The sequence below is a fragment of the Carassius carassius genome, chromosome 46 (genome assembly GCF_963082965.1).
Source record: "Carassius carassius chromosome 46, fCarCar2.1, whole genome shotgun sequence".
Taxonomy (NCBI): Eukaryota; Metazoa; Chordata; class Actinopteri; order Cypriniformes; family Cyprinidae; genus Carassius; species Carassius carassius.
The window spans coordinates 19,174,779-19,193,243 of record NC_081800.1 but is presented as its reverse complement, the minus strand read 5'-3'; the positions used below and the strand labels follow the sequence as shown (position 1 = coordinate 19,193,243).

At 40.1% G+C, this 18,465-nt stretch overlaps 1 protein-coding gene across 1 annotated transcript; it reads right to left on the bottom strand.

The window, feature by feature from the left end:
* Positions 1-1,816: 1,816 nt before the first annotated feature.
* LOC132129501 (XK-related protein 7-like) lies at positions 1,817-17,339 on the bottom strand. The gene is made up of 3 exons (XM_059541134.1): positions 16,809-17,339; positions 7,212-7,411; positions 1,817-4,816 (listed from the first exon to the last, which is right to left on the bottom strand). The coding sequence occupies exons 1-3, from the start codon at positions 17,324-17,326 to the stop codon at positions 3,849-3,851; spliced, it is 1,686 nt and encodes a 561-aa protein (XP_059397117.1). The 5' UTR covers positions 17,327-17,339; the 3' UTR covers positions 1,817-3,848.
* Positions 17,340-18,465: the final 1,126 nt, after the last annotated feature.

The window sequence follows — 18,465 nt, the reverse complement described above, 5'->3', positions numbered from 1 at the left end:
ATAATGAGAATGATACTTAAGTTTAATCATTTTTACATAACACTTTACAATAAAGTTCCATCAGTTAATGTTAATATATTAACCATGAACAAACATTTATTACAGTATTTATTTATCTTTGTTCATGTTAGTTAATGAAAACACAGGCATTTATTGTTAATTCACAGTGAATTAACTAATGTTAACAAACACAACTTTTGATTTTGATAATGCATTAGTAAATGTTGAAATAAACATTTACTAAGATTAATAAATGTTGTTCATGTTAGTTCATGCTAACTAAAGTAGTTAACTAATGTTATCCAATGAACCTTATTGTAAAGTGTTTACATTATATCTATAATAGCCTATAAAATGATACATTGATTTATTAAATCAGCATTAATTTCAACCTTAACTATCAGAAAGTGCCCCTCTGTATTCATCCTATATAATTTGTATTCATCCTATCTAATCCTAATGTTTGCCTGAACAAATGTAGCCTACACAATAGCATAAATAGCAACAAATCTTCACAATAGCAACAAAAACAACATTTTCTTGAATGTGGTAGAGCTAATCTATAGGTCAGCGCAATCACAAGTTTTCATTTATGCAATTTTTTATTTGTATTCACACTGTAATGTTTGACTAGGCACTGCTCTGTATGGTGATGACTCAATCTCATGATATGCTCCAAATAATGCTGTAAATTTCAATGCTGGTTTGCATAAGCCTTTGCTAAACTCTAAGTTTCAGCGTAGCTCATTAAAGGAGTTAAATTATATGGCTCATTATGTAAATATCCAGTGTGATGTCTGCAAAAGCTTGTGGGATAATAAAATAGGATAAAGAAAAGTAGGGGGAAACAATTTCCGGATTCTTCAAATAAAATGTTGGCAGCAGGAGCATAATCTGAATTTCTTAATAGCCTCGCAACAATATTCCTTAGAATTTTTTCTTAAAGAATTACCTTTATTTTGTTTAAATGCATATCCGAACCCATAAAATGCATTAGTTCAAGATTGTTGAAGTAATGAATGACTGAGATTACTGTTGCTATGTTGCAATATACTTGCAGTTCCACATTATGTGATGTAATAAGGCTTGTGCTAATATTTCCTAATCGACAGGTCCACTGTTTGAAGGAAAATAACCTTTGTTTAACCTGTTTGCTCAAAATCTTTTCTGAAATATTTTATTTGTATTTTATTTTTATTTTTAACAGCTAATCCAGAATACCCTTTGAAATTGACAGTGGGTCTACTACTTAACAGAACAATTGAAATCCTCATTGCTATTCAGCTGGTTTCCACGTGAGTGCAGTATCCATCAAATAAAAACCATTGGCTGAGACTTGTAGTGGCTGTACTTAGTTTTGGAGTGGGTGTTCAAATGAAAACAACAACAACAACTCCTGGGGTTTAATGCTACTATATCTCAGTTTTCATTTAACTTAAGATGACGAGCAAAAAAAAAGTCACTCTTTCAGTTAATGCTTTGGTAAGGTTAGTAATCTTTATTGTCCAAATAAAACACATGGCTGAAGATCAACATCCTTTTTACAGTCGACAGCAACAGTCTTGCAGGTGCAGTGTAAGGCTTAACGTCTTTCAGCGTGTCTATGGTAAAATTAACCAGCATTGACCAGAGTGAATGAGTATGATCCACTTTGATAAAGTACAGCATACATGGCTGTGCTGAGGTGTTCCAGCTAGCACCAACATGGTAACACAAATGGACATACATAATGGTTATGCAAAGAAGTGAAATAGTTACAATGGGTTAATTGACTTAGCAATAACATAATATCAATAAACACAGCACAAACCCCAAGATTATTCATCTTCTTTCTATTAAACAGCCCAATAGTCAGTCAATGCAAAATACTGTTCTTAGTCATTTGTACAGAACAGGGTCAATAAAGAAAGATAGAAAAAGATAGTTATTGTTTTGATCAGAGTACAAATATACATTCTCATCAGTTGGTAGATGATATGTAGTTGGTATTGATGACCAAATGTATCATTATCTTAATTTAAGTTTTAAATAAAATGTTAAAGTAACAGATAAAGGGACTTGTTCATATCCATCAAAATGTTCACTCTCCAAACATTTATGAGTATTATTGCACCAAATTTTGTAGATGACTTGAACTGGTATACTCTTAATGACGATAACTTTTCATGAATCCTAAAAAGAGAACTATTTTGAAACATGTAAACATATATTATATGATTTTTCTTTCCCTTCAGCTGTCAAATACTTTAAAATGTGAACTCATAATCTTTGTTATCTTAGAAACATTTGAAATACTGCAAAATAAACATTGGTTCCTATTACAGGTATATAATAAACCGTATTAATCAGTGTTCTGTGTTCTTGAGATAAACATTCATTCAATCCTTTTTAAAGGGACACTCAGCCCTTTTTCAGAATCAGACCCATTATTTCCATTATGACACAAATGTCCTTTGAGAACGTTTAAAAAAAGAAATCCCAAATTTTTCAATGACATGCAATTTTTCACTTGAAAGGTTAGCGGAAATGTCCTGAAAAGAGACCTTGTTTCTTGCAAAGTCTGATCCATGTTCTTGAAGGCAACATATTCTGTGCTTAATAAAATACCTGTGTTACCAGAAAATCAACCCTTTAATTATCTAGCACACAAACCGTTTTTATTTATTCATTAAAGGGGTGCTATTATGCTTTTTCACTTTTTCAACTTTAGTTAGTCTGTAATGTTGCTGTTTACGCATGAAAAAAAGATCTGCAAAGTTACAAAGCTCAAAGTCAAAATCAAAAGGAGATATGACATTTAACAGAAATCACTTTTTAAAAACTACAACGAATGACTCGTTTGGACTACAACGCACATTTTCTGGGTTTTGTGATATCACAAATATCGACAAATGGGACGAGACCTGGTGGAGCTGCACTAGAGAAGCCAACAAGTATTATCACTATCTAGGAGACACGCTAGCTTTCCCAAGGCAGACAACTCATACTCAAAAGTTTAAATCACGCTCAATTTGATTTGATTTTGACGCAACAAAGCTCGCAGGTAGCTATGGTAAGGGACATGACATTTCCCAACCAGGCGCCGAGTGGTGCCAATCACAACACACATGGCCCAGCTAACCAATCACAGCACATTTTGAATTTCAGAAGGCGGGCCTTCATTTGATACAGGAATTATTCGAGCTGTTCATTCAAGACTAGGGAGAGAGGTCTTGTAATAATGTAAAATATGTGAAAAAATAATGTGTTTTTTGAACAACCTAGTATGAGAGCCTATTCTAGTACATCCCCTAAACAAAAAAAAAGAGCATAATAGGACCCCTTTAAATTTTTCAACAGGGTGAAATGCCCCTTTCAGATGCTGAATAGCCAAATGTTAGAAAGTCTTAAGGCGTTTAATGAGACAACTCACACATTTTACTTGTACCTACTACAACCTCAAAACCCATTGAATTATGGCCAAATGGATTCAGTATTTGTTGAATACGGCAGCTGCCACAAAAGCTTTAAAAACACCTAGGATGGTTTGAAACAGTGTTTTAAGCACCATTGCTGTTAATCTACCACACTGATATGTTGTTTTGCTCATTATAGATTTACCATGGCCACATTTATTTGGTCAGACCCCTGCCTAACCTCCTAATCCAATAACCTGTAGTAATGTCTAATGTCACCACAGGGTGGCTCTTTGCTAGACACTAGTGTCTCATGTGCTTCCACAGATTGCAAGAGTCAACAAGGGGTCATGTGGAGATCTGACAAACTCTTCTTCAACAAATAAAGCTAGACAGAAATGACTTTTCTCCTCACTAAACATTACATCTTTTATTTGGAGAAGGTAAAACATCTCAGACTGTCGTCTCGTATTCCATCACTTCCTTCGGTGTGCCTAGACAGCGGTACTGGATCCTTGGTGTGACCGGAGCTGCGGCTTCCAGTACCAAAATGGTCTTTCGCAGCCTGCGATCAATGAAGTGGGCGTCCCAGGCTGGGTATTGCTTCCTGGGAAGGTCGATGCGAATTACCGGCCCCTCTGTCCTTGGGGTGAGGCGAGGCGCAGCGGTTCGCGAGGCTTTAAGGGTCCGCATTTTAAACACTTCTCCAACATCTCCTCCTGGTACTGACTCTCCTCCTTTAGTCCTCTGCAGAGTCCGCGGCGGGCTGCTCACCACATCCAGAGGAGGAGGAGCGGAGGTGGGCGACGAGACACAAGGATCTGAAACAGCACCCATCTGGACATCACAACATCCAAGATAGGCCCCAGACACAGGGCCATCAGGGTGCAAAAGGCAGTAGAAGACAAACATAAAAAATGTGCCCAGGGCGTAGCTACAGGCCACCACACACACCACCACCACGGCGTAAAAGTCTGAAGTGAGTGGGCTGCGGTATATATACCACACGGCAGTGAGGGCCACATTTTCTCCCAGGATTATGAGGCTGTAAAGCAGCAGACGGCACCGCGTAGGGCCCTCACGGACGCTAAACCAGCAGAATATGTACACGATGCCTACCATCATGTTGTAGATGATCTCCTCCCACTTGGACATGCAGAAGTCTGTCTCACCTTGGATGATCCAGAAGGTCATTGCGCACCAGTGGGCCACGATGAAAATGCCGAAGTAGAGCTGGAAAATGGAAACAAAGAGGGCGAAGGCCATGGCGCGGGCTCCCACTGTGAACAGGTGCCACAGCATGTGCACCACCACTGCTTTATATGACATGGGGAGCTTGTCGTCACGAGAGTCCCGTAATGCCTTCTGATAAGATGCCATCATCCAGCCCAGAGACACTAGCGAGGCTGAAGCAGACAGACCTGGATCAAATAAAGCACAATGAGAAAGAGTGACAGAGAGAACATGGGTCACTTTACATGGTACATTAATTCAATTTAATTACGCTGCCGGAATAAGTACGAATTGGATTTTTGGATAGTTAGATGGTGTCTCAGTGTATTAGGGAGGACATCTAAGTAGCTACTTGGCAATTGATTCACACTGTATAGTCTATAAAATAAAAAATATATAAATATATATAATGAATTGTATTAAAATAATACATTGTTGTTGTTTTTTTGTTTTGTTTTAGGTTTATGAAATATTTTTTGTAAAATATTTTTAATTATTATTATTTTGAAAGCTTTTATATTTTTACTGTACTAAAGCCAAAACTAATTTAAATATTATTTGGACAATTTACTTTCTATTAATTTTATATTTATATATATATATATATCCCACTACTATAGCAATGCTAGCTATGTAATCTTTAAAATAAAAAAAACAGATTTGGCTTTATTTCTAACTGTTAAAACGTGGTCTGGCAAAATAAATAAATAATTTGGATTCATTTTATAGCTACTATACACTTATGCCAAAAATTGTTTCATTGTTTTTCTCTTTTTATTTCTCCTAAGAGATTTTAGAAGACACATTAGAGACAAATTGACTACTTATAAAATACTTCAAATTAATTTCAAATCAAAACCTACAGAGGCAAAGTTGAAACATGAACAATACTGCAAATGATTTAAAATCAAAACCTACACCAATGTATAACAATTCAGATGATTCTGTACAGTATATAAAGAATGAAAGTACACCTCATCACCATTTTCTGAAAAGAAAAAAAATGAAATTCTGTTGGAGTGCTGGTACGCTCTTGAGAAGCTCTCATGAATATTTAATCAGGTTCCTGTCTGTCCATTCATCAGCTCACCCAGTTAGTCAGGAGTAGTCAAAATGGAAAATCTCTCCTAATCAGCAAAAACATAATCATTAGCTAGTTCTCCAGCCGTCTCGCATTGCACTGAATATGATTATGAGCGATTATGACAGACCCAGCAAAGCACCTTAATCATAATATCAGTCTTCAGACAGGAAAAGTGCAGGTCAGGACAGACCAAGAGGAAACACTCTTGCACTGATGCCAGAATTTTCTACACTGCTGACTATAGGGCAGATGAGTGCCCTGCTCATCTCCTGAGAACTGGATATGCTTTGTTGTGGAATCACATTTTGGCACTCCTCAGGTTCATTTTTATCTTTCTGGAAAAAGAACTCTTCAGCAGTTTGAATAAATGTAATTGTGATTAGGGCTCCTACAGTATAAATACTGTAGCTCTCTCAACTCTAGCCCAAATAGCATGGAAAGAAAGAAGGACGTTACTTTAAATGACAATTTTTAAACAAAATTCACATCCTTTAGTTTACTAGCTCTTGGCAGTCTATAAAAGTCACAGTCTGCAGTTTGACATTTGGATAAAATTCCTCAGGGAACATCTAACAGTGGCTACAATTGTTCCCATGGAGCTGAACTAATGCAACAGCGAGTTCTCGCAGCTCTGTAATCAAAAGCACGCGTCAGGTGGGTTTGTAACTATCACACATCCTGTTCCCTCCTTACAGACCCAAAGATAGACTGGAGCAATTTAAACTACACAATTAAAGACCAAATTTTAACCATTATGAAGACACTGACATGAATATCTAATGAGGTATTATTCTAAGTGATCTTTTACATATCTCTTTATGCTTATTCATTGCAATTTTGGATCTGCCAGGGGAAAATCTACTTAAATTTTCATCTGGTAAAATGGTCAGGCTCATGCACAATGACCTGAAATGTGTATGTATGCAACCCGTTGTTATTCAGTCATATGTATCACATTCTCAGTAATTAACCAGCTAATTTGCTCTTGGATTGAAAATGAGATGCTGAGCATACACGTGCTGTTAAATTGCACTTTGATCTTTAATGATGGCCAAATGAATTTCTAAAACAATTCTTAATGTGTCACATTTAAATTAGATGCAATACAGAAATCAAACTGCAAGAAAGGCACTGAATCAAACTCTGTACTCTGTGACCTGGTGGATAGCAATATGACAGATTGGGACTGATGTAGTAGCCTCTCAGTCTCAGACAGTACGCCCACAGTCCACCCACAGCACATTTTCTGACCATCTGATGTATAGTGCACTCAAAAATGGGTTGAAATCATCAGTTCATCAGATCTGATTGGCTGGCATTGTGCAAATTCTAGGAGTAAAGGCAAAGGTTTTCTCGTCAATATTTCTGAAAAAGTACTGCAAACAAGACTTAGGAACTAAATATGAATATATTAAATATGATACAGGCAAATACCACAGGCCCAACTATTTCTAGCATACTCAGTGAGCTGGTTTTAATCATAGGTGTCATCAGCTTACCCTGCAAAGGGAGGACCTGGCTGGTCTGGACCATAATGCTGAGTTGAAGAACAAGCTGAGGTGCGCTCTTCAGGAAGGTCTCAAGCAGCCTCAGCATGCTGATGTCAGCTTTCTCAAACATCGTACGCCAGTAGAAGTGTTTGTGCTCGCGGTCCCCATGCCAGCGGCTTTGTACACCCAAATATAAGGCATGGACATACCTTAGGTAAAAAAAGCACAGGATAAGAAAAATCATCAATACTTGCATCAGAAAAATACTTATTACACTACTGGTCAAAAGTTTGGAAAACGTTTTTGAGAGTGCTCACCAAGGCTGCATTTATTTGATGAAAAATACAAAAACAGTAATATTGTGAAATCTTATTGCAATTTAAAATCACTGTTTACTATTTGTAGAAATTTAAAAATGTAACTTATTCCTGTAATGGCAAAACTGAATTTTCAGCAACATTACTCCAGTCACCAGTGTCAAATGATCCTTCAGTAATAATTCTAATATGCTAATTTGCTGCTCAAGAAACATTTATTATTATTATTATCATCCACACACTGAAATTGAGGTTTTGTTGCTTAATATTTTTGTGGAAACCATGATCCCTACACTACAGTGCACTGGCAGAAAGAAAGAAAGAAAGAAAGAAAGAAAGAAAGAAAGAAAGAAAAAAGTTAATACAAAGACACTAAACTGATCAAAATACCTTTATAATGTTACAAAAATATTTATTTTTCTCAAATAAATGTTGTTTTTTGGAAGTGATTTCTGAAGGATCTGAGGACTAGAGTAATGGCAGTTATTTAAATTTTGTATAATATTTTACAATATTACTGTCACACACCTGGACTCATTTTGTGTGTTTTTTGCCCCTGTAACCCAGTTTCTGTCTCTATGTGGTTTGATTAGTTCCCAGGTGTGTCTAGTCATTTCCGCATGTGTTCCATGTCCCTGTTAATTAAGTCATGCCATCCACCTGTGTTTTCCCAATTATCCCTTGTATAAAAGCCTTGTCCTTTCAGTTCTGTTTTGTCGGGTCTACTTGTCTACTTGTTAACTTGTCCACTTGTTACCTGTTACTTGCCACCTGTTATTTTCTACTTACCTTGCCTATGTTTGATTTAATAAATCCTTGTTTCGTTTATCCCTCGGCTCCGTGTTCCTTCCAGCAGCGTAAGCCGTGACAGAAGACCCGAACCTAAAAAAATGTTAAAAACTGCGTGTTTTGTTTTCCGTTTTTTCACAGTCTTTTTCTTTCCGTAGTGTGTAATGGATCCCCTCTATCGCCCCGAATACCTCCTCCTCCTGCTGGAGCAGGAGGGACTTTCTCTCGAGGACCATACTAGATGGTTTCTCTTGATAGCTAATGCCACCAGCTACCCGGACCACGCGCGTTGTCGCCCGAAGATGGTCCTCGGGAGGATTTCGCCGCATTCATCGAGTGGAATCTGGTGAGAAATGGGTCACCTCTCACGGTCGGCCCAATGGAGGATCTCGCCAGGTCCACTCTGGACCCAGAGCCCAGCCTACAATCTCCCCACGGTACGAGGCATAAGCCCGAGCCCACCGATGACGGAGAGCCAGAGAGCAACCCGTCAGACCAGGTGCGAGAGCCGGCGACACTGCCCACCACGAGGGAGCAAAATGTGGAGCGCCAAATGGGTCAAAATGAGGGGGTTTCCAATTCACCTATGCCAGATCCTCTGTTAAGCCCAGGAAGGGCTCCTGATCTTCCGTTAAGCCCAGGACGGGCTCCTGAACCCCCGTTAAGCCCAGGACGGGCTCCTGAACCCCCGTTAAGCCCAGGACGGGCTCCTGAACCCCCGTTAAGCCCCGGACGGGCTCCTGAACCCCCGTTAAGCCCCGGACGGGCTCCTGAACCCCCGTTAAGCCCCGGACGGGCTGCTGAACCCCCGTTAAGCCCCGGACGGGCTCCTGAACCCCCGTTAAGCCCCGGACGGGCTCCTGAACCCCCGTTAAGCCCCGGACGGGCTCCTGAACCCCCGTTAAGCCCCGGACGGGCTCCTGAACCCCCGTTAAGCCCAGGACGGGCTCCTGAACCCCCGTTAAGCCCAGGACGGGCTCCTGAACCCCCGTTAAGCCCAGGACGGGCTCCTGATCCTCCGTTAAGCCCAGGAAGGGCTCCAGCCCCAGAGCTTACTCCAATGCCTGCTCCTCAAATTCCCACCCTCCCACCCACTCCTGCCTCCTCCTCCGCTGTCGTCTGGCTGCCCCTCTGCTCGCCCTCAGCCTACCATCATTGTGGTGCGAGCTCAGCGGGACCGCCATCCTCCAGCGACGCCTTGGTCGGCGTCTCCCTCACCTCCGCCTCCAGCCTCTGAGGCCTGGACTCCGCCTCGGCCCGTTGACCCGTCGGCTCCACCATGGCTCCTAGCTCCTTCCTCTCCGCCGTGGCCCGGCAGTCCGCAGGCTCTGCCTGGCTCCCTCGTCCCTCCGGCTCCGCCTTGGTCTGGCGTCGTCCATCCTATGCCTCGGGACTCCACTCCTCCGGCTTCGCCTCATCCCTCCGTCCCTCCGGCTCCGTCAGGCTCCTTCATCCCCTCGGCTACACCTCAGTCCTCGGTCACTCTGGCCTCACCGCGGCCTTCCGGATCCACATCGCCGCGTCAGTCACCAGAGCCATCAGTTCCGCCTAGGACCTCCGGCTCCTCCCTGGCTCTCCGTCTCCGCCTCGGGCTCCTCCTCCACTTGCTCCGTTGCCGTGGGTCGAGTCCCTGGAGTCGGTGACCATTCCTCCTCCATGGCTCCTTCCTCCGTCGGCCCCACCTTGGGCCGTTATGGCTGTGGCCTGGGTCCTGCTGGGTGCCTCCTGCTTCAGATCCTTCCTGGCTCCTCCCTCCGTCATCTCCTCCCTGGCTCCTTCCGCTGTGGTCCCTGTCTGCTGGCCTCCCTTTGTTTCTACGGTGCGAGGACGCACCTACCGGGAGGGGGGAGTACTGTCACACACCTGGACTCATTTTGTTTGTTTTTTGCCCCTGTGACCCAGTTTCTGTCTCTGTGGTTTGATTAGTTCCCAGGTGTCTAGTCATTTCCGCATGTGTTCCATGTCCCTGTTAATTAAGTCATGCCATCCACCTGTGTTTTCCCAATTATCCCTTGTATAAAAGCCTTGTCCTTTCAGTTCTGTTTTGTCGGGTCTACTTGTTACCTGTTACTTGCCACTTGCCACCTGTTATTTTCTACTTACCTTGCCTATGTTTGATTTAATAAATCCTTGTTTCGTTTATCCCTCGGCTCCGTGTTCCTTCCAGCAGCGTAAGCCGTGACAATTACTGTATTTTTTTTGTCAAATAAATGTTGCCTTGCTGAGGATTCTTTCTAAATCATTATATCATATCTAAATCATCATGTGTGTATATATACTGTATATATATTCCAAAATTTTGACTGGTAGTGTATGGAAACAGGAAATTACATAGTTAGCATCAATGCCAGTCTGCAGGCTTGGAAAAGACCCAGAGTCTGCCTTGCCTATAATGTCATTTTGACCAGCTGAAAAAGGCAGTACACTTGTCATCTTGTGCTCCAGCATGTCATGTTCTGACTTCAGCACCACGGTCTCCATGCTGTTGCAGATGTCTTGTGAGACACACCATGGTCACGCTGGAGATTACATGGATGTCAGAGAGCATGTTTTTCACGGGAGGGATCACGGTCTCTTACTTTCGTTACTTCAAATTTCCTGATTCATGACCCCAGGACTGCACTGTTTATCCTGTGAGATGAATGTTAGTGCCAGAGGAAAGGAGAGAGTGGCATTTGAAAGATATGAAGCAAAACTGCAGCTGTGCATTCGAAAGATATTTATGTGAGCCCCTTGAAAAATCTGACTTTCACTGGACTTAATTTGTTTCCTTTGACAGGAAGTGTCATGATATTTCAGTTTGTCTCAAGGGTAGCGAGAGTAATAGAAGTGCTCGCTGGATGTCAGGAGATTGGCAGAATGAATCACCCTGACTTGATGAGGTCTATAAAATTGCTCCACATCCTTCTAACAACTTGCTGTTCAATAAAAAAAACACACAGAGAAAAATCAAGCAATAGGGAGCCTACGAGAGAGGCTGTCAGTGAGTCAAATTTGACAAGTGACACAGTCTTTCTTTCTCTGAATAAGGAGTGTGCTTTCAATGAGACAGAAAAGCTGCCTTTGCTTGTAAAATTCACACAAATGATTTCAGACGAAATCAAACCTTGAACCTTGACCATGCAGCTCCTTTTTCTTTAAGAAAAATAAGAAAACAATAACAAACAGCCAGTGCTTTGACTGAGAAAACATCTCTCAAAAAGCCACGATTGGCAGGCAATGCATCAGTCTCCATGGTGACAACTGACAGACATTGCAGCTGACAAGCTTGGCCCATTACTTGGCTTAATTTAATTGGAGACAATCATCTGCTAGGCCTGTGTTTTGCTTTGTGAAGACTCAGGCTTCCTCTGAAAAGGACTTTCTAATATTAAGGCAGGTCAGAACAGGATCACCACACGGATTATATTGCTGTTCACCTGCCATTAAACTCCATTTGAATTCAACAACATTAATAATGGCTAATTGACCCATTTGATTACTCAGATGGCACTCCTAACCAATCAGCACTCAGCTATTAACTGGCAGGGTCTCTGTAATTCAATTAAATACCATTACAGTTCCCCCTCTCTGCTAAATTACAATGCTGATCACACCCTTGAGAATGACAGCAGAAAGAAAGAAAGAAAGAAAGAAAGAAAGAAAGAATTGAAATTAATCTTGAATGTTCTCCATCAGATTTCCAGTTGGCTGGAATCAGGCTGCCATTTATTTTATTGAACAGTAAAGCCCTGCTGAGGTAGTTATGAGACACTGGATCATGTCATCATGTAACAGAATTAGGAAAATGGAAGTGCTTTCGATTTCCTGTCGCCATATACAGTACATTTCTTTTGTTCCTTGCTATCCTTCTCAAAAGTGTGATCAGAAAATGTTGTTGTAATCTTTCTTTCTTTGCCCCTCTAGGTTCTGTAACAAAATGTACAAAGCCATTTCACAATATAGAGTATAAATCAGTGGAGGACTACCATCTACCAGCCAGGAAGAAAGTGAAAGCCAATTTTCCTGCACCAGTAAAATCAATTTATGGAATAATCTGTATCTATCTTTACATTGTTTTACAAACATTCAGTAACAAATTTATTTAATGTATTCAATTAACACATAATTGTGCAGCTAGAATATTTACACTATGCATAATGTAACAGACTTCTACTGACCAAGGGTTGGGGGTTCTTTTATTTCCAGACTATTGTCTTGTTCAGTCAAAAAAATAAATTGAGTACATACTGTAAGGCAGTTCAGACATAGGAATAAATGCAATGAATTAATTAGAGCTTGACATTTTGCTTCTATGCATGATAGCCCATTAGGAATGTAAAGACTTTTAAAAACATTTTAAAATGGTATTTCTTGAATTTAGGTTTAGGGTTAGGGTGAATGGATGCCATTAGAGTGCAAACAACTGATAAAAACATATAATCCACAAGTAATCAAGACAGTTCTAGTCCACTGACCCTAACCCTAACCCTAACATGCTTGTAAGAAACAAATCCATCATTAACGCATTTGAAAAAAAAATCTAAATAAGTTAAACCATCCATTCTGGCCAAAAATCTTTTCCTATTAATCGCGAACTAAATTTGAACAATATTAAATTACATAAATAATAGGCTGAGCTTGCAGTCATGGCAAGAAAACATTTCTTTCTATGGAATTATCCCATACAGTGCAATAAGTATAATCCAATTCATATAATGACACTTATGCGCCAAATCTTTTGAGTAAGTCAGAAACATAAAGCACAACCTGTGTAATCTGATTCACAAACAAATAACTCTTATGAATCAATAATTTAAGTGTCAAAAACAAATAGCGAAACCAATGTAGTTCACAAACAAATGATTTATCACTCTAACCATTCAGAAAGACTCACAATCTACAGCTCTTCATTTAATGAACCCGCTGAATCAGTCAGAGCATCAAGATTATCATTGGTTACAGTGATGGAATATTTTTAATTACAATATACCAAAAATTATGCTGATACAAAGCAAATCTTTTTAGAGTTCATAAATGTTATGTTTTATGATAGTATACATTAATGATGACATTTATTAAAATAATTAAATGAGACTAAATGAATATGTAAATGAATGAAAACGGTTGCCTCCTATTTTCACATTCTACAAACACTTTGCAGTGCATGTAGTCATTTCTCAATGCAGCCTGTGTAAAGGTGTATTTTCTTCTTCGAGGGTGGTGTCTGATCCTGATTGATCTTGCTCATGTGATACTGCAGGGAACATGGAATTGAAAACCGTCTTTGAATGTGTGCAGTGAAACAGGTCAGAGTACTCAGAGGGGACTTTAGGGCACACTCTTTGGTTAAACGTAATGTGAGAAAGAGATTTTTAATTTATTTTAATTTTTTTATTGCACATCAGCTAGTTGTATCATTATTTTATTTCTGATGTAATTACAAGCCATGAGGGGAAATTGCTTTATAATGACTAATTTTCGTATCAAACAGCCCGGTTTTCACATATTCTCCCTCTTGAACATTCTCACAAGTATGGATCTCAACCCTAAAAATGACCATTTATTTTCACATCTACTCTCCACCTATCATTCCTCACCTTTTCTTCTTTGCAGCAGCTCAGCGCTCTCTCAATCTCTGGCTGAATGCTCCAGGTAAGGACATATAAACACAGCTATAATCACTGTAATGCAGAGATGTGACAAGTACAGTGTCGGTGCGGCTTTAATGGCTTTACTCCTAATTCCAATCAAACAAAGACAGAGAGCCTGGAAAGCTCTGCTTGGAAGCTTTTAAGCAAAGACTTAGTCAGAGAGTAGACTACTAGTGTGAAGTGAAGAACAGAAATCTATTGCAGGTCAAACAGAGGTAACATGAAAATGGCAAAATGAGCTTTCTAAAGGTGCTACTCTTAGCTATACTGTTAGAAAGAGACAATGAGAGAGCAGAGGATATATCTGCAGTGCCAATGATGTTTTCGTTAGTGGCACTGGAAATATTTTCAGTTAATTATATATTCATGGGAATGTGGCTCAGAAGGGCTTATATAGGCTAAAAGTCTCAAGGCTAATTTGTGAATCAAAAGAGATAATGGTTTGATTTATTCAAATTACATGAAAATTATTTCCCAATTGTGCCTTATTTGGTGGCTGGCTGGTTTCTTTTGAATTGCAGATATCCTCATTCTCTTTAAGAAAAGCCATCTCATTATATGAGGACATGAACACATGAACTTCGTCTCCTGAGCAGCTCTAAGTGTCACTTCACCAGCTTTTCATTTGATAAAAAGGAAATAAAAGTTTGGTTTAACTTGAAGAATTATAACAGAAATATATTAGTATGGCACAGTAGAATGTACTGCTTAAAGCAATACTACTATTACTACGGTACTACTAAAAATTATAATAATACACTTTATTTAAACACATAGAAACTCAAAGGTATTCATTATAAGCTGCCAATAAAAGTTTAGTCTAACTTATGACAGGAAATTATGACAGGAATATATTAATGTTGCACAGTAGAATCAATATCACAACACTTTTTTCCATATTCTATTTTCCATATTTGTTTTTATTTAAACCATAAATATGCTATTTGCTTATTTAATAATGTAATTACATTTTAAAAGGTGAACCAAACTGTTAGTAAATTTGTATTTGATATTGCATTGTTTTTATATTTTGATAACTTCTGACAGTAAAAAAAGCCACTAAGCCATAAATGTCCAGTCAAAGGAAAAATTATAAAAAATTTTGGTCATACCGCCCAGCACCAATTATGGTCAATTAAATTTGGTATCACAAAAAGGAGAAGGGAAGGGAAATCTTCTAATAAAAAGGTCAGGAGCAGAGGGCTGATGAAAAAGCATGAGTGACAGATAGAGAATGACACAGACGGCATGAGAAGGACAGCACACATGTTGTGACAGCAGCATAAATGAAGCTTGATTGAAATGACCGGCAGCTTTGTGATGTCAATGGAATCATTAACCCTGTGTTACCCTGCGGGTCAGCCAGCAGTTGTGTCCAGTCACAGAAGCTTGGTCTGTCACTGCTGATCAGGGCAGGCAGTGAAAGACAAGCAAATCGCTGCCACTGTTTTAACAACCACAATTATATGGCGCTCACTCCCTACACATGTCTCTAATATGTGTGGGTGTGTTCCTATTGATTTATATGTGAGTGGATTAAACTTTTGGCTCTGATTGTGGGCTGCAAATTGTTTTCTTAGCATTATTATGGAAATTGCATTGTGAGTTGCAGCGCACTGTCTGTCAGCAATCAAGACGCTTAGCACTTGATAGACTCCAGTGAAAAATCCATTCCCTGTTGTTGTCTCACATCAAAATCCACCGACATATTTGTTTGGATCTGTTTTCACTTATAGATGGTGCTTGATCTTTGCATATTTCTCTCCTGATTCAGAAGAGACAACTTTTTCACTGGAGAAAGCAATATTATGGATAGATGACTCATATTTCAACTGAAAGCACAAGTCTGAAGTTAAAAACATCTTAATGATGGATATGTTTATTGCAAATGTAGCTTTTCGCTTTACAAGACGTTAATTGATGGACTGGAGTCATGTGGTTTACTTGTAGATAACTCTGATGTTTTTATCAACTGTTTGGACTCTCATTCTGATGGCACCCATTTACTGCAGAGGAAATTTAGCATCAGTTTTCTGCATTATTTCATTAATGGATAAACTATTCCTTTAAGCCAAAAAATCAATAAATAAAAATAAATAAATGACAAAGAAACAAAAAACAAAATTCTAATTCATTATAGCTATGCTTGAAATGAAACCAATGGCACTGGTAAGTAATATGAAAAAAATATTTTGCACTGCTCTAAAGACAAAGGGATTTCAGAGTATACATAAGGAGATTTCTGGTGGACAGATTGAATGAGTGGAGGAGTCTCTCTGGGAGATTATTGACCTAGAAGCTCATGAGAGGTGGAAGAGGAAGAGGAGGAGGAGCCTAGAACCAAATGGCTTGGAGATAATGATGAACTGGCATGGGACGACAGGAAATACAAGGAGGATCCCATTTCCTCAGTAGTACTGCTGGACAGTCATAGGCTATGCAAACTAACAGCAGTGAGATTAATTATTGTGATATCTTGCATCATTTCTGTTGTCCTTTTCCCATCATAGACACCACTACTTACATAAATGCCCACTGAATGTATTTTCCAGTGATTTATCCTTAAATTAATATCCTATAATTGGCCCCCTCAAATACATGTGCTTTCAAACACTGACTCTAATAAATTTGTGGAAACTACATAACTATTGTCTAAATAAAAAGTTGTCCTTGGTATTTCCTTAATATAAACCTTGTCATATTAGTAGTTTAACATATGTCCCTGAATAGCACTAGACGTGGGTGTGGATTAGTTGCAAGCCAAGAAAACCGAACAGAACAATATGAATGAACTGCTGATGTGACACCTTCAAGGAATGCTCTATAGATTTGTATCTCATTAAATTAAGTTCAAAGCACTAACATACCTCCACACCTGTGCCAGCTGAAAAACGTGCACGACGCTTTGGAAGAGCCACACGCAGGCTCTGCAGCAGCTCTCAGCGTTGCTCCGGGTTCCGGTGACCGCAGCGGAGCGGCCAGCACCCCGCTGATCGCTGTCCTTGGTGCTGAAGTGGCTCTCCGCATTGGACGCCGCTACCATAGCAGCCGCAGCCGTGCCGCTCCCGTTCGAGTCCAAGTAATCGTACGCGAACCATCGGAAGCTAAGCACCTGCACCACAACAGAAGGAATGATGATAAAAACGAGTGTCAGAGCGAACCACCAGTAGTCCCGCCTGAGATAGTAGTCGGCAGCCAGCCACAGGTCTGAAGCCCCGTCCGAGAAAAAGACCAAGAGGGCCCAGAGGGTCCAGCAGCAGTCCAGGAGCGAATACTCCTTCTCGACGCGACGCCACTGGGGCGAGCGCTTCTCCGGCTCGGGGAGACACGTCGGCTGAATATCATTCTGTAAAGAAACGGCTGTACCGTCTGATTTCGCGGCCATGTTTGTTGTAGAAAAGAGAGTAGATGAAAAAAAGAGAAAGGAGGGTGGGGGGTGGGTCGTGTGTCTGTGTGGGAGGGGGAAAAAGGGCTGGGACAGAAACGCTTTTCGTTATTCCTGCTTGAACATCTAGCTCCTGATTTTCTAGCAACTGAATGCAGTTTATCATGTCAGTCGCCGACAGCTTTTCGTGTTGGAATGCGTAGAGTTTTTATTCAAAAGCCTATAATATGATATAAAATTAATAATACAGCGATAGCTGAAGGATATCCAGCCTCATGGCCTGAGAGGAAAAGTGCCTCTGCAGTCCTGATTTAGATTCAGTTTAGCGCCTGTATCTCGTTCTCTCAAGCTTGATCAGTTTATGGAAACATTAGGTAAGGTAAAGTATAACCCAAACTATGTTAGAGACAGACGACCATGCTTTATTCCGACCCTTAATGCATCCGTGAATTATATATATATATATATATATATATATATATATATATATATATATATATATATATATATATATATATATATATATATATATATATATTGTATATATAGGATATAATAAATAGTATTTAGGATTTTTTTAGCTAAATGTACATAAGATACAAAGCTGCATAACTATATAACTAGCCTCGCTGTTTTTACTTCCTCCAATCCCCTCACTAAAGGCGGTTGGAGATGTCTATACTGCAGTAAACGAGCCTGTTACAATGCACGCACGCCTGCACACAAACGCTGTTTTCACGGCGACCTCAATAAAGCACAAAAAGAGCTTTTTCTATGTAGGCAGTGTGCCCACTACACAGTACGCACCCCTACATGTATACACACTCCCCCAAGTGTCACAAAAACACACTCGGGTCCCCTTTCATGCCCACCTTCCCGCTCGCGCCGGAGGTGCTCTAAATGTAGCGCGCGTGCCCACTTCTCAGTGCGCAACCCTACAAATAAGCGCTGTCACCACAGTGTCCCAAGCACAGCATACTCGAGCTACTGGTCCCCTCATAACAGGCGGCCAGTGCCCGAAGCACATTCAACCCATAGCCGCACGAGCCGCTGCATGGCAGGCCATCCCCGGCATATCAAATTGGGTTTTGAATATAATAAAACGAGGTTACTCGCTCCAGTTCGCTCGCAGACCGCCG